This window comes from Ovis canadensis, chromosome 8 (genome assembly GCF_042477335.2).
Source record: "Ovis canadensis isolate MfBH-ARS-UI-01 breed Bighorn chromosome 8, ARS-UI_OviCan_v2, whole genome shotgun sequence".
Lineage (NCBI taxonomy): Eukaryota > Metazoa > Chordata > Mammalia > Artiodactyla > Bovidae > Ovis > Ovis canadensis.
The window spans coordinates 51,308,831-51,333,072 of NC_091252.1; the positions used below are offsets into that span (position 1 = coordinate 51,308,831).

Consider the following 24,242-nt stretch of genomic DNA (forward strand, 5'->3'; position numbering starts at 1 on the left):
AGTCCTGAATGTTCACTGGAAGGGCTGATGTTGAAGATGAAACTCCAGTACTTTGGCCACCTGATGCGAAGAGTTGACTCATTTGAAAAGACCCTGATGCTGGGAAAGACTGAAGGCAGGAGGAGAAGTGGATGACAGAGGATGGGATGGTTGGATGGCATCACTGACTTGATGGACATGAGTTTGAGTAAACTCCAGGAGTTGGTGATGGACAGGGAGGCCTGGGGTGCTGCAGTCCATGGGATCACAAAGTCGGACACGACTGAGTGACTGAACTGAACTGAATATACGTTAAAACAAAGCAAAACAAAAAATGTGTATCGTTCTTAAATTTCAGACTGCAAACTCGGGATAAAGTACACTAAAATACTTTAACATCAGAACACTAGTCAACAGCCAGCCAAAGAGGCTAGATGCAGCCCGCATTCATCCCATTTGTGCCTGCAGTAAAAGAGGAGGATCAGAGAGCTTGTGAGTGAATGAGCACATACCCACCGTTCATCTTGCAAGAAGAGAATTTGGGGTAAGAGGCTGCTCCTTATCTTTTCCATTGTGGTGGGAAGAGTATTCTTCCCTAAGGCCAGATGAGGGAGCCCCACTCATAAAGATCAAGCATATCTATAAGTGAGGGGACTTGAGCCATGGATAGATGGATGCTATACTGTCTGGTGTGTGGCACTTTACTGCACTCTGCCCCAGATGTGCTTTGTAAAGTTTGATGGCATTTGTGGACAGTCTTATGGCTCCTCCTAGTGCAAAAGTTCTAGAGGAGGTCTTACTGGAATGGTGTGGGCAGCAGGCTCTAGGATTACAGTGTCTTGGAAGACTGGACAACCTACTGACTCCTGCCCTCCATGTTATACAAATCTTCCTGCGGCCCTTGAAGGGCATGGGACAGAACTCATTTGTTTCCCACAGTGGAGGCTGGCATGCAGGCAGGTACATGAAACAGTCCACATAGCTGGCACTCACTGTTCAAGCTGAAGAATGAAAGGGACACAGTGCCTTTCTAGGGTAGGAGGAAGAGATAAATGGAGCTCTGTTTGGAGGTTTAGGGAGAGTCCTTGATATGAGGAGGAGTTGCATGATAATAACATTTCCCCCAAACTGCCTATCTCACTTACGTGACAAATGTCACATCAGGAGAGGCCACAGGCATGAGGCTGATTTAGTCTGAACTGGATCGATGCCAGTGATATGCAGTCAGTCTCATAAAGGCACTTTTGCCTCTTTCATTCTTTCTAATCTCCAACTTTAAGTGAATCTAGGGTGGCTCAGAGGTTAAAGCGTCTGCCTGGAATGCAGGAGACCTGGGTTCGAGCTCTGGGTTGGGAAGATTCCCCTGGAGAAGGAAATGGCAACCCACTTCAGTACTCTCGCATGGAGAATCCCATGGAGGGAGGAGCCTGGTAGGGTACAGTCCATCGGGTCACAAAGATTCGGACATGACTGAGCGACTTCACTTCACTTCACTTCAGAGTGTGGAAGGAGAGGAGGATGGGGCAGACCATACTTTTCTTCCTCTAGGCAAATGGGAGCCATAGCTCCACCTTACACCGCAAGAAGGGAAGAGAGGAGCTTTGAATTTGAGATTAGAACTTAAGAAAATGAACTGGAGCCAGTCTAAATAAATGATACAGTGTCACAAAATGAAAATAACTGCAAAGTTATAGAATCTGGTCAGAACTCTGATAAGGGATGTGCAACTCAACAGGAAAGAGGGGCTGACACAGCAACAATTAGGAGGAAATAAAACCTGATTTCAAAATAACTAAACATTACTCTTCACCCTCTCCCCACCTTGTTCTGGCTGTCTCATGGGATTCTAAACTGTTGTGCTAGCCTAGACCTCTAAGGACTTGTTAATATTTCAGCTGCTTTACTTCTAGTCTCTGTGACAGACACCTCTTCTCCCTATCTATCCTACCTCTTTGGATAGTCACCTTCATTCTCTGAAAGGTTATCTGGTGAAATTAAATCCAATCTGGGTCATCTGATGAGCTTAAAAGAAGATTTTGTATACTACAGAGCTTATTTGTGTATGCATGCTTAGTCAAGTCCAACTCTTTGTGGCCCCCTGGACTGCATGGGCCAAATTCAGACTTAAATTGAAGAAAGTAGAAAAAACCACTAGACCATTCAGGTATGACCTAAATCAAATCACTTATGATTATACAGTAGAAGTGAGAAATAGATTTAAGGGACTAGATCTGATAGACAGAGTGCCTGATGAACTATGGACAGAGGTTCGTGACATTGAACAGGAGACAAGGATCAAGACCATCCCCAAGAAAAAGAAATGCAAAAAAGCAAAATGGCTGAGGAGGCCTTACAAATACCTGTGAAAAGAGGAGAAGCGAAAGCAAAGGAGAAAAGGAAAGATATAAACATCTGAATGCAGAGTTCCAAAGAATAGCAAGGAGAGATAAGAAAGCCTTCCTCAGTGATCAATGGAAAGAAATGGAGGAAAACAACAGAATGGGAAAGACTAGAGATTTCTTCAAGAATATTAGAGATACCAAGGGAACATTTCATGCAAAGATGGGCTCGATAAAGGACAGAAATGGTATGGACCTAACAGAAGCAGAAGATATTAAAAGGATGTGGCAAGAATACACAGAAGAACTGTACAAAAAAGGTCTTCACGACTCAGATAATCACGATGGTGTGATCACTCGCCTAGAGCCAGACATCCTGGAGGTGAAGTCAAGTGGGCCTTAGAAAGCATCACTATGAACATAGCTAGTGGAGGTGATGGAATTCCAGTGGCACTATTTCAAATCCTGAAAGATGATGCTGTGAAAGTGCTGTACTCAATATGCCAACAAATTTGGAAAACTCAGCAGTGGCGACAGGACTGGAAAAGGTCAGTTTTCATTCCAATCCCAAAGAAAGGCAATGCCAAAGAATGCTCAAACTACTGCACAATTGCACTCATTTCACACGCTAGTAAAGTAATGCTCAAAATTCTCCAAGCCAGGCTTCAGCAATACGTGAACCGTGAACTTCCAGACGTTCAATCTGGCTTTAGAAAATGCAGAGGGACCAGAGATCAAATTGCCGACATCCACTGGGTCATCGAAAAAGCAAGAGAAAAACATCATTTCTGCTTTATTGAATATGCCAAAGCCTTGACTCTGTGGATCACAAGAAACTCTGGAAAATTCTGAAAGAGATGGGAATACCAGACCACCTGACCTGCCTCTTGAGAAACCTCTATACAGGTCAGGAAGCAACAGTTAGAACTGGACATGGAACAACAGACTGGTTCCAAATAGGAAAAGGAGTATATCAAGGCTGTATATTGTCACCCTGCTTATTTAACTTCTATGCAGAGTACATCATGAGAAATGCTGGGCTGGATAAAGCACAAGCTGGAATCAAGACTGCCAGGAGAAATATCAATAACCAAAGATATGCAGATACCACCACCCTTATGGCAGAAAGTGAAGAGGAACTAAAAAGCCTCTTGATGAAAGTGAGAGAGGAGAGTAAAGAAGTTGGCTTAAAGCTCAACATTCAGAAAACGAAGATCATGCCATCTGGTCCCATCACTTCATGGGAAATAGATGGGGAAACAGTGGAAACAGTGTCAGACTTTATTTTTGGGGGCTCCAAAATCACTGCAGATGGTGACTGCAGCCATGAAATTAAAAGACGCTTACTCCTTGGAAGGAAAGTTATGACCAACCTAGACAGCATATTGAAAAGCAGAGACATTACTTTGCTGACAAAGGTCCGCCTAGTCAAGGCTATGGTTTTTCCAGTAGTCACGTATGGATGTGAGAGTTGGACTGTGAAGAAAGCTGAGCTCTGAAGAATTGATGCTTTTGAACTGTGGTGTTGGAGAAGACTCTTGAGAGACCCTTGGACTGCAAGGAGATCCAACCAGTCCATTCTAAAGGAGATCAGCCCTGGGTATTCATTGGAAGGACTGATGCTGAAGCTGAAACTCCTATATTTTGGCCACCTCATACAAAGAGTTGACTCACTGGCAAAGACCCCGATGCTGGGAGGGATTGGGGGCAGGAGGAGAAGGGGACGACAGAGGATGAGATGGTTGGATGGCATCACTGACTTGATGGACATGAGTTTGAGTAAACTCTGGGAGTTGGTGATGGACAGGAAGGCCTGGTATGCTGCGATTCATGGGTTCACAAAGAGTTGAACGTGACTGAACTGAATTGAACTGGACTGCATGTAGACCACCATGCTTCTCTGTCCATGGGATTGAACCTGTGTATCCTGGATGGATTCTTTGCCACTGTGCCACCTGGGAAGCCCAATAACGTATTTATCTTTTTTAAAAGAGGTGATGTTCTCCTGTTACTTTCTATACGCTAACAGGAAGTAGACGGCCAAGCATGCATGTTATCATATTTATTAGAGGCATTTTCAGACACAATGACTAGTATTTCCTTTTATTATTACTGTTAATAGACTGGTTATATTTCCAGTCCTGGTAGCAACTGTATATACAGTGTACTAAACCTGAACTAAAAATCTGACAGATTTCTAAAAACTCCTTCCTGAATTTCATTTTCCTTTTAGGATGTGAGAAAAAATGTGCCTGGACTTCAAAGCAAAACACATCAAGAGTGGCAAGAAAAACACTAACTTACTTCACTGGTAATGGTTGCAGGATCATCTACTGCCATCATTAAGTCCGAAGCTAAGAAGTTGAAAATGAGATTAGTGATATCAGTACACACTGTTTTCAGCAAGTGTTTGGTAAGAGCAGCCTGGGTATCATCTGGAAAATAAAGATGCTTTATTAAAACGAATGTCTGAGAACAACTGAGAATCAATGAAAACACACTATTAAGTACAATACCTGTAAAGAACTTCATCCCTTTTTCAAATAATCGAATATTATTGTAAAGGTTTGAAACCTCTTCTTGCAAGTCCTTGATCGTGCGCTTTCTACCAGTTCCAGAGGCCGAAGAAGTTGAAGACATGTAAACTGAATGTACCACCTCGAGGTAAGTTTTATTTAAAGGTCTATGAATAAGATAAATATATTTAATTCATTAAAATGCACTGGGTTTATGTCGATAGGAAATTTTGCTTCTATGGAAATAAGGCTTTAAAAAGATCTCTATTTTTAAAAAAATAAGATTTGGAGAATGGTTCACAAGAATTTTTCCTCTAATTCCAGAAATTAAAATTGAGAATAATTAATTTGAAGTTATAATCAAATTTATTGCACTAAAGACAATAAGAAAAACGGTTTTAACAAAAGCTTCAGTTCAAATTCAGTTCAGAGCAGATTATAAATACAGCAGATTATAAATGTTTCCCATCCTCAGGAATAATAAGTTATAACTTAAACTCTCAATTTCTAAAGTACTATAAAAAGATCCATATTTTAAAAAATCCTTATGCTAAACACAGAATAGACTTTTAAAATGTAGTGGCAAATAGTTAATAGTAACTATTTCGACTTTTCATATATGAAAAATATAACAATGTAACGTATTTATGCACAAGAGCATTCATTTAAAATTTTTAAGAATTGACTACAAAAGCTCTATTTCTAAATTCAAAAAGTTAGATACACTGGGCTCCTGGATTGCATTTAGAGAAGCTTATACACACAGACTAACTTGTGGGAAAACTTCATGGTAGTTAGGGATAGTCGTTACATACAATTTATTTCTGTATAAAAATAAATTTAGCCTGGCTCATTTACAAGGTAGTGCTGTCTAAATTTATTCTCTCTGAGGGCAGTTTGTTACTTTATTTTCTCTCTAAAAGTGCACTGTTTATCTTCTGTTTGACAGAGAATAATCTTTTCATTGTAGATGTTACTTTTCATGCAATGTTGTTTTTCTTCCAACTGGGACTGGAAGAGAGAAGGAGAAGAGACTGCCTACACATTCCTGCCCTGTATTTTTGGCACTGCCTTGCCCAGCACACTTAAATATTTGTAGAACTACTTCTATAAGCAAACAAAATCTGGAATTCAGTGACTGTTAAATTTGAAGTTTTGAAAACACCAATATTATATGTTTTCAATGAGGTTGTGAAAATTTTAATAACTCACTAAATTTCTACCATAAAACAAAAAACATATACTTGCTTTATTAAATACTCTGCAAGCTCAGAAATAAACTCCCCAGGGGCATCTTGTAAGTGTTTTCTTAAAAAATCCTCAATCTCATCCTGGAACATAAAAGTAATCTCTGGTTTCTTCTTTCCTATAATAAAAATGAGCCACAGGAAAAAACAACAAAAATAAGCAACCTACAAGCAAATAATGTATTTAATAAGATAGTAATTTATTCATTGCTGATCATAAAGTCTCTAATGTTAACTTTTGTCACCAAAATTGCCCATGTCAAATAGAAATAAGCAATGAAAACACTGTTAAAATAGCAAATATAGTGGCATTTCAAGTAATAATATTTTAATTTGTTTTCTACATGTCAATCAAAAATAGTAATGATGATTCTTCCCCTAATCTAATTTGGATGATGCAAATATCTGGAAATCAAAACAATCAAGTGGATTGTTAAAATCTTAGGATAATTTTTTTGTTGAACAATGGATATGGAGCAGACTGTCCTTCTTTATAAATATTTACTAAAAATCAAATCATCCTTATAATCAAATGAACCACAATTCTAGTAGAATGAAGCTAAAAACTGTCTTTTTGAACAGGCATGGATGAAAAAAACCTACAATTTTACAGCCATAATTATTTTTGCTCTCACAAAAATAATTCTATGCCAAGGAAAATTTGTATGTAATGGAAATAATTGTTAACTGAGGAAATGTCACGCCTACTCACTTACTTGGAAAAGTATGGGTTGCAAAGAAAGCTAACAATATTTCCATAAAGTATAAAAAAGTGATTATTGCCAGCTAAATTAGGTTACTGCCTCTAAAATAAAACCTTAGAGATAACAGAATAGCTCAAAAATCAATTTTCAGTATGCATCAACATCTACGTACAGCTACTACTTGTAGCTTTAGGATAGATAGGAAAGTACTATCCTTTTTTTCCCCTGAGTTCTGCTATTCATTCCTGCTCTCTGACATCAAATAGTATGTGACTTCTGTCTGCTTCCTGTAGGTATTTGACTAGTTATTAAACTGTATTGTTTCCTTCCAGTAATCTTTTACACAGAGTTGAGCATGTATTTTAGCTGAGAATCAAACTGCATTCCCCATTTCTGAGATTACAACAAAACAATTTTTCAAAAGCACTGAAACTGCTTTTAAAAAAAATTCTTTTCTAGCTCCTCTCCTACTAAACTATACACAAAAGGAGTATCACAATGCCTCAATTACTTAGGACTACAGATTTTAGAGAAGTATTTTCTTAAATGCCCCTTCACTAACTCCTTGTTTAACCTCTGAGGAACTCACACAGAATAGTTTTAATGCTAATGAAAAATAAGGGTTGAGTTCACAGTTTCTAAGATAATTTTCTGTTAATTAATATTGCTTTATGTATGTTGAGAACAGTACCTATTTTGACTTATTTTAGAATACTTTAGATGGATCTTAAGCAATTGTTCTATTATAAGTAGTGGTGTATTAACATCTGAAGTCTTGTCACTTGATAGTTATATTTCCCAAGCCAATAAATAATAAATTCTGTGGAAGAGGTACAAAAAAAATCTCAAATCATCATTTCAAGTTTCTCTTTGTGCTGGGGAAAAGGAGAAGGGGAGGTATCATAGTTTCATTAATTTTTAAAACAAACAAAAAAATCATACATTTAGAAAAGCAAAGTAAGATGTGTCTTGCTAACTTAACCATACCAAATACTAACTAAAGTCTAGATAGAGAAAGATGCATATATCTAGTTCCCCTGCTTAGATAGAAGCAACCAACCAATTAGGTTATTACCATAAAAATTAAACATGGATAAAATTATTTTTAACTTAAATTTTCAGAGTCACTTTTCATAAAATGTTCTAATTTGCTTTGCATGGAAGCTGGGAGACCATAAAAATCTATGCAAGCTGTAACTGTAAAATGTTTCTAATAAACAATGGGAAAATTTATGATTGTTCTGTAACCTTTTAAAAATATTTGTGAAAACATTTAAATTGCTGGTTATGAATGTATATGGAAATGGAAAATAAGACTAATAATTTTAATTTAGTACACTGTAATTTAGTGCATCAGAAACACTGAGAATGAAAATGTTTTCTTTGTAAAAAGCTAATCAATAATAATTTGAACACTGCTTACCTTCTTCTCATCCTGTAACTTAAAATACAGGGCAAGCATCTTTTCTAGGCCTGAGCAAGCTGTCATATTCCCTTTATAACTCTCAATCAGCTTCCAACATTTTATTCTTTGCCCTCTCAACACTGTGAAACACTTATGAGAATTCCTTTAAGGTGAAGCTTTTCTGTCAATTTCACGCCCTGCTGCTGCTGCTGCTGCCGCTGCTAAGTCGCTTCAGTCGTGTCCAACTCTGTGCGACCCCAGAGACGGCAGCCCACCAGGCTCCCCCATCCCTGGGATTCTCCAGGCAAGAACACCGGAGTGGGCTGCCACTTCCTTCACGCCTTGAAGACATCTTTATCCTTCTGTCATAATCACTTCGCTTATCCACGTCAAGTGTGCCTTTACCAAGCTCCTCTGCACAGCTGGAGTTTCTTGAACAGAGGCAACTTCAACGTTCCCACAGTCAGGTATTTCTTCTACAGCTCCACTTATTCTTGATCCATATTTCCAGTGTTATCACTTTCCTTTGCCACACATTCATCTTGGTTGGCCAATTTCCTCTTTTGATTATCCATTTTTGTGAAATGTCACATGGATTTATCGCTGGGGGACAAGGAGGTAACACAACTACATGCTGTGTTTTCAGTGCATAAAGCAAGGTAAGAGACGCACAGTGATCAGTCTCTGACAAACCTGGAAATAAGCGATGTGACTGTCACGGATCACGATGCACATCTGTTATTTATGTGGTCTATGGACTAAGGAACCAGCAGCAGAGTCTGTACCTTATGCAATCACTCAGTCAGTACACTACCCTGGTAACTGAGGTATGAACTGCATTGCTGGGGTACTGGTGTTATTTAATTGTGAAATTGTGCCCACTGAAACTCTGCAAAGCAAGGACTTCCTGCATAATCACAGACACCTCACTGTATGCATCTTAAGAAAGTTAAAAAAAAAAATCACACACATACAAAGGAGAAGCGAAATGAGCTACACACCTGTGTGAGATGACTCATCGTCACTGTCATCATCTTTTCTTCCTTTCTTCTTGGTTTTTTTAATTTTGTACTCTCTGGCATTGCTGCCACCTCCTCCTCTCACACTTCCACTGCCCTCTGGTGGGAAAATGACATTAGTTAGTATTACCTAATACTGTTTTTAGAAATAATGACACTATATTGCCACATAAACTTAACTTTTAGCCACTTTTTAATGTTGTGGTTTATTAAAATATTTCTAAAATTCAAACAATAAAAATAAATAAGGAAATATTTGAATTAAAGCAACTCACTTAGATAGCCTATCTACTCTAAATGCAGTTCTCTCTCTAATAACATCTATTTTCTGAAGCTTTGACTTTTTCCTGGCCAAAGCTATCCCTTTACCTTCCTTCTATCTTTCTCAAAAGTATCCTAAGTTGCTTATCTCTGTTACCAGAGCCTCACTAACAGCCCCTATTCCAGTACCTCACAAATTTGGTTTTGTCTTCTTGATTGAAAGATTATTCCCCAGGTTTGCAGGAGACATGCTGACTCTCCCACCATCCTAAAAAAGAATGAACTTCTTGACAGTAGGGAGCCTCTCTCACTAATGTTCTCATTCTTGGGGTTAAGGCAATGCTGGACAGATAACAGGTGCTCAATAAATACTGACCATAAATAGGTTAAGTGGAAAAATATCAATCACCTACTGGCTAAATAAAGACTAAAAAAATACAAACCAAGAAACAGACTAAGACACTATCAATAAATTAGAGGTATTTCTCTATTATATATCTACATTTAAAATATCTATTCAACAAAATAACGGGATTATAACATTGAAAAATATTGAAAACATATTTCTTCATAAAAGATTCATTTTTAAAATAGAATGATATATATATATATATATATATATATAAACAAAGATTTTTTTTCTAAACTCTAAGTAGAATTCTCTTAATGTCAAAGTGAACTGAAAGTCACACAGTCGTGTCCGATTCTTTGCAGCCCCATGGACTATACAGTCCATGGAATTCTCCAGGCCCGAATACTGGAGTGGGTAGCCATTTCCTTCTCCAGGGGATCTTCCCAACCCAGGGATCAAACCCACGCCTCCCACATTGCAAGAAGATTCTTTATCAGCTGAGCCACCTAGATTTCATCATATTCTATAAGTTCTATTGCTTTTATGATAGAAAAACACAACTTTCAAAATAAAAGTTTAAAGTGAATGTGTTTTTTACATTTGGTAATAAGTTTCTTACAGTAAATATGTTTGATATTATTCCATGAACTGTAATTAAACTATTATAACATCAGTATCAGAACAAAACACCAGATGACCCTGAATTTTTAAGGATATAAAACAGACTAGTTATATAAGTACAACCAACTGATTAAGTGGATTTAAATCTTCAATTAACAAAATATGCATTGCTATGAAAATTGTGATTACAGTAATTTACCATATAGTTTTCCCAGAATAGAGAAATTTCAAAATACCATTATTGATTCTGTATAAAAAGATTCTGAAGAGAAAAATAATCTTGAAGTAGTGAACTTCCAGAGCAAATAAAGTTTTTATAATGCATGTTCGGTATAGCTGTATTTATTGGTTAAATACATTGAATATCTAATTTCTTTAACCTTGATATAACACTAATAAAATTTTTCATACTACAAAAAGTATGGAAAATACATGTTAATTTCCCAATGCAAGTTACTAGTATACCAGTGATACCTAGGATAATTTCCAGTGATTCTAAATTAAAAGAATACATAAAAACAGGCCCTCAGGAAATTCATTCACTCAATAAATACTTATGGAGCACTTAAAATATGCCAAGGAGTGCTCTAAGTATTAGGGAAACAATAATAAATGAGATGGAGAAGATTCCAAAATGATAAAAGACATCACAGTGATAAAAGTGATGTAAAAAGCTAGGAGAATAATATATGGAGACTGACAGTGTTGTCTACTATTCTCGGTAGTGGTTGGGGAGGCCTCTGTAAGGAACTGACATTTCAAGGGGAGCTCTTGATGATAAGAAGGAAACAGTTACTTGAATTCATGAGACCATTCCAGGTAGAAGTGAACATAAACTTGCAAAGTCTGAGAATCAAGAAAGAAAAAAAAAAAGCTACCAGGGCTGGAACATTAAAGAGCAATGGGAACAGGAAGTCATGAAATTAGCTTAATTCTCACAAAATGAAAGAGTAACCATCAAAATTTTCATTTTTATTATCAGTTCATTAGCAAACGATGTGGTTAATATCAGCAGGTGAATTAAACAAATAAAAGGCATTCCTAAAGGTCTGATCAATACAAAGTTCACTGCAATGAATAAAAAACTCATCTTGAATCTTCCATGTTATTAATAATTTGTTACCTGTTGCTTTCCTCCTTCGTTCATCTTTCTTATCCTTTTTACTTGTATTAATGCTTTCTAAAATGGAGATTTGTTTCAGATCTTCTTCAGTGATTAAATGAACAGGATTGTTTTTCATTTCCTGAAATAAAACATACTTATTTTTTGTAGGCAAAAATACAAAATATTACAAAATGCATAAAATAAAACTTGTTTATATACTCATATTCTAATTGTTTTTTGTTTGGTTTCACTGCTAAGAATTATAGAGCTTTGTCTCAGCTGCCACTCAGATTGTTAGTCCTTGCCCCAAATCAATCTCCTTCCTTGTTGTCCTTGACTTTTTGTATTTATCACCAGGTAATGAGAAATCCTATGCCTGATCACATAACAACTAACTGGCCACACAGTACTGGATGTAATCGTCTTTAAATGTTATTGGCTAATTTTGCCACTGCCTAACAGCTGACCCTTTCTCCCTCTCTTTTCAAGATTCCCATGGTCCAGTACCACTTGGACATCCGAGATTACTAGAAAGATAATGGAATCTCCATTCCCACAATAATGATCACATATGAGTTGCATACTTAGTCATGTAAACTTTTCCCCACTCTGGACTCATTCTTGATCTCAGCTTTTTTATAAATTTATGTTAGAAACAATGAACTATTTCAAAGTTCAGAAAATGGTTCTAAATCTGTAGTGAAAAACATTTTCTTGTTGAAAATATTTCCTTTTCAGTTTTTCAATGAAATGTTATATCATTTTGTTTGAGTGTCATTTTATTTGAAATGACAGTTCAAACAAAGGAATTTTTTTTCCCCTAAATTTATTTTTGTGGTTGGAGGGAGGAAAACAAGAAAAAAGACAGTGTTAAACTGCAGTTTAGTAAAAGGTCACAATGAAAATAATAATGTAGTCATTTACTAACTGGTAGCTAACATGTATCAGACACTTCCTTAATTCACATTTATCCTTGTAAGAATAGGCATCATCCTTTTCTTTGAAGATGGGGGAACTAGAGGTCTATTAGTCAAACACCTACAGGGTAAACAAGCTGAAATTAGAACTCAGGTTTACAGACATCAGTCCAGTGTACTTTATACTCCTCTCTGCTGGTTTGCAGGCCAAATAGAGAAAAGTTGTGTCATTTTTAAGACTATTAAGGAGCTTAAAAGGAATACAGATAAACAAAAATTATATACTTAATAGGCCCTCATGAATTAACAGTCTGAGATAATAAATGGGCTTTTTCTACCTATTTGTGAGCAGGCTTTATTATGGGGGTGCTGTTAACCAGAAACATGAATTCAGCAGTCATTAAAGCAGACATGGTATGACCTCTGCTTCTAAACACTTCCACAGTAGTTGTTCTGAGGAACTAATCAATTTGGATGGTAACAATTTCTTTCCTCAGTAAGTTATCTGGCTGGTAACTACTAAATAGGTAAAATTATGAGGCTCTGCTAGACACAGTAAATATAATGTGTATTGATAAATAGATATACTCTATATTATGCATATAATCCACCGGTATCATTGTTACAGATTTTAATGTTGGACAAATACTCTCAGGTGATAAGTGTATAATTTCATTGATAAGATTTTGATTTCTAAAATCAGCTTCCTATGTTCTAACTTCTATATTCTGATGGGAATGAAGGAGGAGAAAAACAAATCCAGGAGAGGAAATAAAAAGGAATGATGCACTGAAGGAAAATAATGTATGACACAGTGTTCAGTTTGGGTATACTGCTTACCTTATTTTCAAAAGTCATCAGATGACTATAACGTGAAAATACTGTTAAATCAGTAGGTGAAAGGAAATCTGGCATACCTTTTCAGCTTTCTGGTGCATCAGTTCACTGAACAGATCTGTACAATCATTTATAAATTTTTCACTGACTACAATAGTATCGCTAAAGACTACAGCTGAAGCCTGTTTGCTGAGTGCTCTCATTACATGTTGAAGCAATATTGCAGCGTCTTCAACTGATAAGGAACTGGGTAGCAGAGGCTAGAATTACAAACAAAATGAAAACAAAGTATAAATGCAATATAATACAGATCAACCATTTGTTATATATATGCCCTCCCTAAGTGATCTCATTAAGTTCAGTGGTTTTGGAACCATCTATAGAGGAGAGTGAAAAAGTTGGCTTAAAGCTCAACATTCAGAAAACGAAGATCATGGCATCTGGTCCCATCACTTCATGGCAAATAGATGGGGAAACAGTGGAAACAGTGTCAGACTTTATTTTGGGGGGCTCCAAAATCACTGCAGCCATGAAATTAAGACACATACTCCTTGGAAGGAAAGTTATGATCAACCTAGATAGCATATTAAAAACAGAGACATTACTTTGCCAACAAAGGTCCGTCTAGTCAAGGCTATGGTTTTTCCTGTGGTCATATATGGATGTGAGAGTTGGACTGTGAAGAAGGCTGAGCGCCGAAGAATTGATGCTTTTGAACTGTGGTGTTGGAGAAGACTCTTGAGAGTCCCTTGGACTGCAAGGAGATCCAACCAGTCCATTCTGAAGGAGATCAACCCTGGGATTTCTTTGGAAGGAATGATGCCAAAGCTGAAACTCCAGTACTTTGGCCACCTCATGCAAAGAGCTGATTCACTGGAAAAGACTCTGATGCTGGGAGGGATTGGGGACAGGAGGAGAAGGGGATGACAGAGGATGAGATGGCTGGATGGCATCACTGACTCAATGGACGTGAGTCTGAGTGATCTCCAGGAGTTGGTGATGGACAGGGAGGCTTGGCGTGCTGCAATTCATGGGGTCGCAAAGGGACACGACTGAGGGACTGAACTGAACTGATATGCTGAACAACCTCCCAAATCATATTTCTAATTTTATCACCACTCTGAACTCTGAAATCACATATCCTACTGCTTCCCTAACCTACCTCAACTCATACCTAAAAACATGTCCTGTTCAAAACAACTTGGTTTGTGCCTCCAGGTGTGTCCAGAACCCAGCTCCCATCTTCTCTTCCCCACTGTTCGCCCATCTTAACCATGGACCCACTTTTCATTTCGTTGATCAGGCCCTAAATCTACAAGTCACGCCTCATTCCTCTCATAAACTCACAACGTAACTTCAATTCTTGATATCCTTGCCTCCAAAATACATTTCTTCTCAGCTCTTTCTACTACCTGAAATTATCATTTTCATTAATATCCCTCTCCCTCCCTCAACCATGAAAGTATTCCTCTTTTGAGAGCTGTATCCTAATTCTTAAAATGGTCATATACTAGTGAAATACCAGCTGCTCTGGGCTTAAAGGAAAATTAACAAGAAAAAGATAAAACGTACTGCAATATCAACCCATGTTCCAGAGCTGATGGCTTCCTCTACTGATGCTTCCACCTGATCCACAAGTCCTTGGCCAACACAAGCTGCTTTCAAAAACAAGAGTTGTGTAGTCTTGTATCTTTTCTTTATGTAGCTCACAGCATCTGGGATTCCAAGTCTGGACAAAGCATCAAATTCTAGAAATGCATTACAAGATTGGAATAGAATTGTTAATCACTCTTAGAATTCTTACAAAATGGTAAGTTCTATCGAAATCTATTCTTTGGGAATGCATTGTATTTTAATAGAATTTTTCAAGAATAAAACATATCACAGCCTCCTTCCTGGTTATGTTACCTTGTGCCGTGTTTGCACGCGTGCTCAGCTGTGTCCGACTCTTTGAGACCCCATGGACTGTAGTGTGCCCATCAGGCTTCTCTGTCCATGGAATTTTTCAAGCAAGAATATTGGAGAGGGTTGCCATTTCCTTCTCCAAGGCATCTTCCCAACCCAGGGATCAAACCCTTGGCCCCTGCTGCATCTCCTGCACTGCAGGCAGATTCTTTACTGCTGAGCCACTGGGGCCCTATGTTACACTCCCAAATTTTTATTACTGAACATATTTGTAGATAAATTGGTTCAAGTACTTCATTAATCCTGCTTTGTCTTTTACTCTCCAACTGAGGAGTCGAAGGGAAGCATGAGGACAAAAGAAAAAAGGGCAATAAAATTAGAACTGAGGATAAAGGAATGTAATGATTAGAGAAACAAAAATTGAAATTTTGCTTATCACAGTTAGCTAAAGGAATGGAATTTATTTTTCAAATGTTTTATCAGACAACTGATGATAGCAAGTCTCTAGTCTAATTTATACTAGTAAAAGAACTAGTATGTAAAAAGTAAAATATTTAAAACTTAAATTTGCAGCCATTAACATTACTGGAGATAGCTACCAACCTCTCTTTGTCCTCAAATAATAATATTTAAGAAAATTAATTACAACAAAATTTTAATTCAAGTTCTTGGCTGCAAAGGCACATTATAGAAAGTCAAGAAAATGTTAAGTCAAACCAGTACTCATTCTAGCACACATTTAAACTGAACGCTAATGACTTATAGGTTTACTTATTTTTAGGTAACTTATCTCTTGGGTTTCTCTAGCGGCTCAGGCAGTTAAGAATCTGCCTGCAATGCAGGAGACCTGGATTTGATCTCTGGGTAGGGAAGATTCCCCTGGAGAAGGGAATGGCAACCCACTCCAATATTCTTGCCTGGAGAATTCCATGGACCAGGAGAAGCCTGGTCGTCTACAGTGCATGGGGTAGCAAAGAGTCAGACATGACTGAGTGTCTAATTCACACACACAGCACTACTTGTTTTAATGATTAAATTCAATCAATGTATTTCATCCAAATGATGGAACCTCAGAAACAGAATTGAGTATAACTTCAATGTTTCTGAAATACTGGTAACTAATAAAAATGATAAAACTGACAGCCAATAAACTATTTCTAAGATTATGTAAGCCAGGCAACTTCATTAAGTTATAAAAACAATTACTTTTTATGAATTAAAATGAACTGGAAGTATTTGATATATAGTATCACATTACTAGAAGGCTGGTAACAATCAATACCAGCTTTGGCCTTTCTACATTACAACTGTTCAGTGACTATGGAATTAAACTCAGTTGCATGACACAAAAACCTTCAATGTGACTACTTTCATATTCAAAGAGAACCACTCTAGTCTGCTGGCCAATAGTAAAGTACATGTGTACTCACTACCAGGATTAATGCAGTCTTTCTAAGAATGTGTTTAACATTAGAAATGATTTTTCGTTTAAAGAAAAAAAAAAAAATTACCCAGATAGCCATTCTGCCTGAGAAAAGAATCCACCCAAGTACTCTGTGTTCTGGAGTAAATGTCAGGGATAAACACTGCCTTATCCTGTCTCCCACCAACCACAGTGCCTCGTAAGCGTCCATTATTAACAAGTTCTTCAAGAACAGCTTAAAAGAAAAACAAACAAGTAGAAACAGAGCAGATAAAAATCTCAAAAACACTTTACAATTTCACTATTTATTTATTATCCTTAAAAAAAGCAATTTAAAATTCAAGTTGCATACTAAATTAAAGACATTATATTTTAGACAAAACTTTCCTGCCATTTATGAGAATACTCATGTCATAAATTCAGGAAAATGTGCCAACTAGATAAAGATGCTGAACTGTAATGCAAACTAATTAATATTAATGTTGAACTGTTTAGTCTGAGTTATTTTGGAAAAACATTCCATTATCTATCTCATGATTAAAAGTAGACGACTATACACTTTCAGAATAGATAATACACAATCACTGGTATAACCAAGTTCAATATTCTCATATTTAGAATATCAAGACACCTGGATCCTATTAGAATCAACAGTGTAAAATGAAGCCATGAAAATCTTTATAAATTATACTTCCACTGTTTAAACTGAAGCAACACATTTAAACCCTACCTATAACAGAAGTATAATGCATGGTTAAGAGGATGGGTATGAACCCAGAGAGCGTAAACTTCAACTCTGCCACCTTCTTGGTGCTGCCACTGACACCAAATTTACGCTTTTTATTTAAACTGTAACATTTAACTACATACTTTGTTGTTTTAAATATCAATCCCCTAAAAAAAAGATAAAGCAGATAGGAAGGAGTTATTTCTAAGTGTACCAACAAGAGCATTCAAAAGATGTCTGGGACAAAATGATTCAGGAATTTAGCCTATAACAGAAGAAAAATTAGTTTAAAAATGAATTTCAGAATTCCATTGCTGAGTAAATCAGAATACATCAGAAAAGTCTAGATTTCAAACATATAATTTAAAATTCTGTGTGACTATACAACACAAATCCAAGCTAAATTCACACCAAAATTATCAAGTTATCAGTTATTACTTAAAGAAGTTTACATTATAATGAAATTCCACCAAACCCAATTAAGCAGATTCTAAAATACATCATATTTTTAATTTTAAATTTGTCTTAAAAAATGTATCTCCACATTCTGAAAAACATAGTGAATAAAAATTAAACTTTTGGTTCTGAATTTGAATTTCTTTTCTATTATTTATTTTAATTCTTATTTTGCATAGATACCTGAGTTGAAAAATTAGGCCACTGCTTTAAAAAATTATTCCAGCCAAGCTTAGGAAAAAAAAAACACCCTTCAAAACCTCTTAAGAGTTTCACAAATGAATAGCGAAAGAACTCAGCCATATATATACACATATAAACTACCACATTGTTAATCGGCTATATACCAATACAAAATAAAAAGTTTAAAGTTTGGAAAAAAAAAAAGTTTCACACACAAAATAGGCAATGAACCAATATTATTTTAGAGAATCACTGTATTTTTTAAATGCTAAGAGTATACTTTTAATGCTATAAGCATTTTGTATAATTCTTTTAGCCAAACACCCCATGGATGATAGCCCACCAGCTCCTCTGTCCATGGCATTTTCCAGGCAAGAATACTGGAGTGGGTTGCTATTTCCTACTCCAGAGGATCTTCCTGATCCAAGGATCAAACCCAGGTCTTCTGTATTGCAGGCAGATTCTTTACCATCTGAGGCACCAAAGAAGTCCCCACACACTTATTTTCATAAAAAAAGTTAGTAAAAATTGATAAGAAACAAAGTGAAAATTATTCTTAATCCTAAAATTTTAAATCTCTCTATATATGTATACACACAACAGAGTATTTTATACACGTACACAATTTCTTTAAAAATTCCATTCCTCTTGAGGTACCTAATACTAAATGGTGGATATAACAGATAAGACACATACAGGAAAAATAGTATAGAGAAACTTAGCAACTAGAAATATTTTTAATAAGTTTTATGATTAAAAGAGGTAAAAATATTATAATTAGTTAAGTTTTATATTTAGTGTATTCAAAAGCTAATTAAGTGAAATGCAATTTAAACCAAACTCACAGTAAAGAAGCTGCTCCTGAAATCCATATCTTGAAATCAAAGAATTCACTGCTGTAGGCCTTTATGTAGAGGAAACAAAACAAAAACCTTTTTACTGATTATAGAGTTGCACATAGTTAGGAATTAAATAAACTAGGATGATTAGCTTATGAAAAACATAAATTAATTTAGAAGAAAAAAAATGAAGGCAAAAATTGTATCAGAGATCAAGACGGTGGAAAAGAAAGATGTGGAGTTCATCTCCTCCCATAAATACATCAAAAATGCATCTACATGTGGAGTAATTCTCACAGAATACCTTTTGAAAGCTGACAGACCTCATTCAATGGAAGTTGCAAGAAAGATCACCAAGAAACTGGGTAGGAAGAGAAAAAGGAGTTGGGACAGGATCTATGTCCTCAGAAAGGACCTGTGAAAGAACAAAGGTTCCTTCACCCTGGGAACCCCTTTCACTGGCTGAAATGTCAACCAGGACGGAAAGAGAGCTTCAGAGACTCAGAGGAGTGTGCAATAACTGGTCTGCCACGGGCAGAACAGAGAGAGATTGGCACTAGTGGTCCTGTCCACCTCGCTGCAATCCCCAGCCAAGGACACACGTCTGCTAGTGGACATCACGGGCTGGGTGCTGAAACTTGGGGTCCAGGGGACAGACCTGGGGAGAGGACAGCGGTTGGGTGTGCAGAAACAGCCTGAAGGAGGTGGAGTGTGCTTCGGAGGTGTACACAGGATTGACCCTGAATCTGCTGTAGAAGCCCCATTGTTAATACAGTAACCCTCGAGAGAAGGGAAGGGCAGGGCCCCACCAGAGCATCTTTAATCTCTGTGTGCTCACAGTAGTGTGGCTCTTCCTTTATGAACTCGGGCAGGATGCAAGAGCTGAAGTGATGCCCACATTTGGAGGTGGGGCTGAAATCTGAGCTGTCTCAGCAGCTGATCAATCTACAGATTTACGCCATGCTGGTGGTTTTGCAAGCTCAGTACCTGTTGGACATACAAGCAGATTACTGGCGCTCCTGTGGCTGGGGCAGGTCTGGCATGAACAGTTGCAAGCTTTGGGGGCATGCATATGTATAGGTGGGACTGGGGTCTGTAGCTCTCCTGGCAGGGCCAGGTGTGTGACCACGACAGCTTAGGTGCCTAACTGCAGGGGACCTGAGCCTGCAGATCTGTGCTAGTGGTTTTGTGAGCACAGTGCTTGAGGGTAACTCAGGCCAATGTCCTGCATTCTCATGGTTGAGAAGGGGTTAAAGGCACTTTATGAGCCCACATGATGACGGAGAGGCAACACCACAGAGTCCACTCCCAGTGGACAGCTTCTGTGGAGGAATTACTCAGTGCTTTCTCCCGCAGTGGGAACACTGCAGTCCTGCCCTTCTCATACTACAGCTTTGGAATGGATTTGGGGACTTCTACTCCAACAACTGGGGAGCAGCTCTGTTCCCAACAGGGCTCTGAGAACCACAGAGCAAAGAAGAGGCCCTGCTCAATATCCACTGGAAGCTCTGGTCACAATACCAGTCACACCCCCATCAAGGGGATAATGGCCAGCACATACTGGGAAAAGATTTGACAAGCACCTGTACTAAAAAGAGCCCTCACATCAAATATTAGATTCATGCAGGCTACCCAGGGATGCTCCTACATAAAATCAGTTCTCTAAGACAACAGTAGATAGCTATTTCTCCTAAATTAACAGAGTCAGAAAAACGTAAGTAAAATAAGAGGGATCATACCCATTTAAAAGATCAGGACAATTCCCCTGTAAGAAAAAAAAAAAAAGAAACAAACTTCTCCAGTCTACTAGACCCTGAGTTCAAAAAGGAGGTAATAAAACTACTGAAGAATTAAGAAAGGTTATCAACAGAAATGCAGATCTCTGTAACAAGTAACTATAAAGAGGAATCAAGAAAAACTAGAAAACTCATTTGCTGAGATTAAAGCCAAGTTAAAGGCAATATATAGCAAACTGAATGATACAGAAAATGAATAAATGATCTGGAAGGTAGAATAATGAAAATCACCCCAATAAGAGCAGCAGACAAAAAGACAAATGAAAAAAAATGAAAGCAATATATGAGACCTATGGGATAATATAAAGTGTGCCAATCTGTGCATAACAGGATCTCAGGAGAAGAGAAAAGGGGACTGAAAACACTGGAAGAAATTATGGCTGAAAATCTCCCAAATCTAAGGAAACAGATATCCAGGTAAAGGAAGCACAGAAGCTCCCTCCCAAAAAAGATGAACCTAAGCAAACCCACAATAAGGCATATTATAATTAAAATAGCAAAGTTAGAGAAAGGTTTCTAGGCAGCAAAAGTAAAAACAGAGTTACAAAGGGAACCCACTTAAGCCTATCAACTGATTTCTCTACAAAAAGGTTTCATGCCAGAAGAAAGTGACACTTGATGTCTTGAAAGGGAAACCTACAACTTAGCAAATTCTACCAGCAATATTGTCATTTAAAATAGGATAGATAAAGAATTTCTCAGACAAGCAAAAACTTAAAAAAAATACAGCAATACTAAACCTATCCTAACAGAAATATTGAAAGGTCTTCTCTAAATAGAAAAGAAGGAAGAATCTGTAGGGGGAAAAAAAATCACAGCTGGAAAGTAAATCACTTAAATAGGCCACTACACAGATTTAAAAAATATTGTGAAAGAAAGTGACAATAACTACAATGACCAGCAACAGGATAAACTTGCGTTTATCCTGAGGACATCAAAAGAGGACATCAAAATCATAAAATATGGGGGAAAAGAGTAGTAAAATATAGATTTTTTTAAGAATATGTTTGAGCCTATATGATTACCAGTATGAAGCAAGGGTTTGGAATGTATTATAACATCTGAAAGATAGGGTAATCATAAATCAAAAACACACAATAGATTCACAAAACCCAAAAGAGAACAAAAGCATAATATAAAAGAAAACCATCAAACCACAAAAGGAAAGACAAAAAGAAACAGGAACCATTAAGAAATACAAAACAACTGGAAAACAAGGTTTAAAATGGAAATATATACCAATAATTACCTTAAAGGTCAATAGACTAAATGCTCCAATCCAGAGTCAAAGAGTGGCAGATTGGATGGAAAAAAAAAAAAAGGGCCTACAATATGCTGCCTACAAAAGATCCATTTTAGGGGGCAAATGACACATAGGGATTAAAGTGAGGGGATGGATAAAAGTATATCATGCAAATAGCAGTGGCAAGAAAGAGAGGCTAGCAATACTCATTTGAGGAAAAATAAACTTTGATATAGAGACCATAAAAAAAGATAAACTAGGACACTATATAATGATGAAAGGATCAGTACAAGAGGATATTACACTTGTTAACATATATACACCCAACATAGGAGCATCTGAATACATAAAACAAATACTAACAGACATAAAGGGAGAAATTGATGGGAATACAATAATAGTAGGAAACTTTTTAGCACCATATTCACATCAATGGAGAGATCTTCCAGACAGAAAATCAATGACACACTACAACAGATTTAATTGATATTTTCAGGACACTACATTAAAAAGATCCAAGAATACACATAGCTTCCGAGTGCACATGGAACATTCTCAAGGAGTGAACACAGATGATGCTATAAAACAAACCTCAACAAACTGAAGAGGGCAGAAATTATTTCAAGTATCTTTTTGGACCACAACAGTATGAAACTAGAAATCGACCACAGAAACAGAAGCAAGAGGAAAAAAACTATTAGTGGAGACTATACAACAGGCTACTAAAAAAATAATGGGTCATGATAAAATCAAAGAGGAATGCTGAAAATACCTCGGGATAACTGACAATGAAAGCACAACCATACAAAATCTCTGGGATGCAGCAAAAGCAATAATAATACAGGCTGTCCTCCAAAAACAAGAAAAATCTGAATTAAACAACCTAACACCTAAAAAAAACTGGAAAAAGAAGGAAAAATAAAACCTACAACGAACAGAAGGAAGGAAATAATGAAGCTCAGAGAAAGATAAATAAAATAGAGTTAAAAAAAACAGAAATAATCCAATGAAAAAATGGGTGGAATACTTAAGACATACATTCCATAAAAGACATACAGATAGCCAATAGGCACATGAAATAATGTTCAACATTGTTAATTATTACAGAACTGCAAATCAAAATTACAATGAGGTATCACCTAATACCAGTCAGAATGACCATCATCAAAGTCTACAAATAAATGCTGGAAAAGGTGTAGAGAAAAAGGACCCCTCCTACACTGTTGGTAAGAATGTGAATCTGTACAGGGACTATGGAGAACAATATGGAGGTTCCTTAAAAACTAAAAACAGAGCTACCATGTGATCATGTAATTGCACTCCTGAGCATACAGCTAGACAAAACTATAATTTGAAAAAAACATGCATCCCAATATTCATTGTAGCACAGCAACCTAATGTCCATTTAGCAACCTAAATGTTTAGTGACAGATGACTGGATAAAAAAGATGTGATACACCTCCCCCCACACACAGTGGGGTATTACTCAGCCATAAGAAAAATGCTGTTTTCTGCAGAAACATGAATGGAGGTAAAGACTATCATACTAACAGAAGTAAGCCAAATAGCATATGCTATTGCTTATATGTGAAATTTTAGAAAATGATATGAATAAACTTATCTACAAAACAGAAACAGATCCACAGGTATAGAAAACAAATTTAATTACCCAAAGGGAAAAACGGGGAGAAACAGGGGAGGGATAAATGAAAATCTTGGGATTAATACATATATACTACTATATATAGGGCTTACCTGGTAGTTCAGATGGTAAAAAATCTGCCTGCAATCTGGGAGACCTTGGTTCAATTCCTGGGTGGGGAAGATCCCCTGGAGATGGAAATGGCAACCCACTCTAGTGGAAAATCCCATGGACAGAGGAGCCTGGCGGCTTACAGTCCATGGGGTCACAAGAGTTGGATACGACTCAGTGATTAAACCACCACCCAAGCCGGGCTTGTGAACCATAAACTTCCAGATGTTTAAGCTGGTTTTAGAAAAGGCAGAGGAACCAGAGATCAAATTGCCAACATGCGCTGGATCACTGAAAAAGCATGAAAGTTCCAGAAAAACATCTATTTCTGCATTATTGACTATGCCAAAGCCTTTGACTCTGTGGATCACAATAAACAGTGGAAAATTCTGAAAGAGATGGGAATATTTCTGGGTGAACCAGAAGAACTTCCAGAGTTCCAGAAGAAACCTGTATCCAGGTCAGGAAGCAACAGTTAGAACCGGACATGGAACAACAGACTGGTTCCAAATAGGAAAAAGGCTACATCAAGGCTGTATATTGTCACCCTGCTTATTTAACTTATATGAAGAGTACATCAAGAGAAACGCTGGACTGGGGTAAGTACAAGCTGGA

The 24,242-nt window shown here is 37.1% G+C and overlaps 1 protein-coding gene across 5 annotated transcripts in view; it reads right to left on the reverse strand.

Moving 5' to 3' along the window:
* UFL1 (UFM1 specific ligase 1) overlaps positions 1 to 24,242 on the reverse strand; it is a 72,422-nt gene that overhangs the window by 9,007 nt on the left and 39,173 nt on the right. For all 5 annotated transcript variants that reach the window (XR_011258813.1, XR_011258811.1, XR_011258812.1 and 2 more), the window contains exons 7-15: positions 18,842 to 18,900; positions 16,719 to 16,865; positions 14,875 to 15,050; positions 13,383 to 13,562; positions 11,567 to 11,687; positions 9,192 to 9,308; positions 6,083 to 6,200; positions 4,835 to 5,001; positions 4,623 to 4,753 (exon numbers count right to left, since the gene is read on the reverse strand). Coding sequence is in view for 2 of the 5 variants with exons in the window: in XM_069599243.1 (XP_069455344.1) it covers positions 4,623 to 4,753; positions 4,835 to 5,001; positions 6,083 to 6,200; positions 9,192 to 9,308; positions 11,567 to 11,687; positions 13,383 to 13,562; positions 14,875 to 15,050; positions 16,719 to 16,865; positions 18,842 to 18,900 (1,216 nt within the window). In the remaining 3 variants the exon portion in view is untranslated. The remainder of the gene's footprint in view (positions 1 to 4,622; positions 4,754 to 4,834; positions 5,002 to 6,082; positions 6,201 to 9,191; positions 9,309 to 11,566; positions 11,688 to 13,382; positions 13,563 to 14,874; positions 15,051 to 16,718; positions 16,866 to 18,841; positions 18,901 to 24,242) is intronic.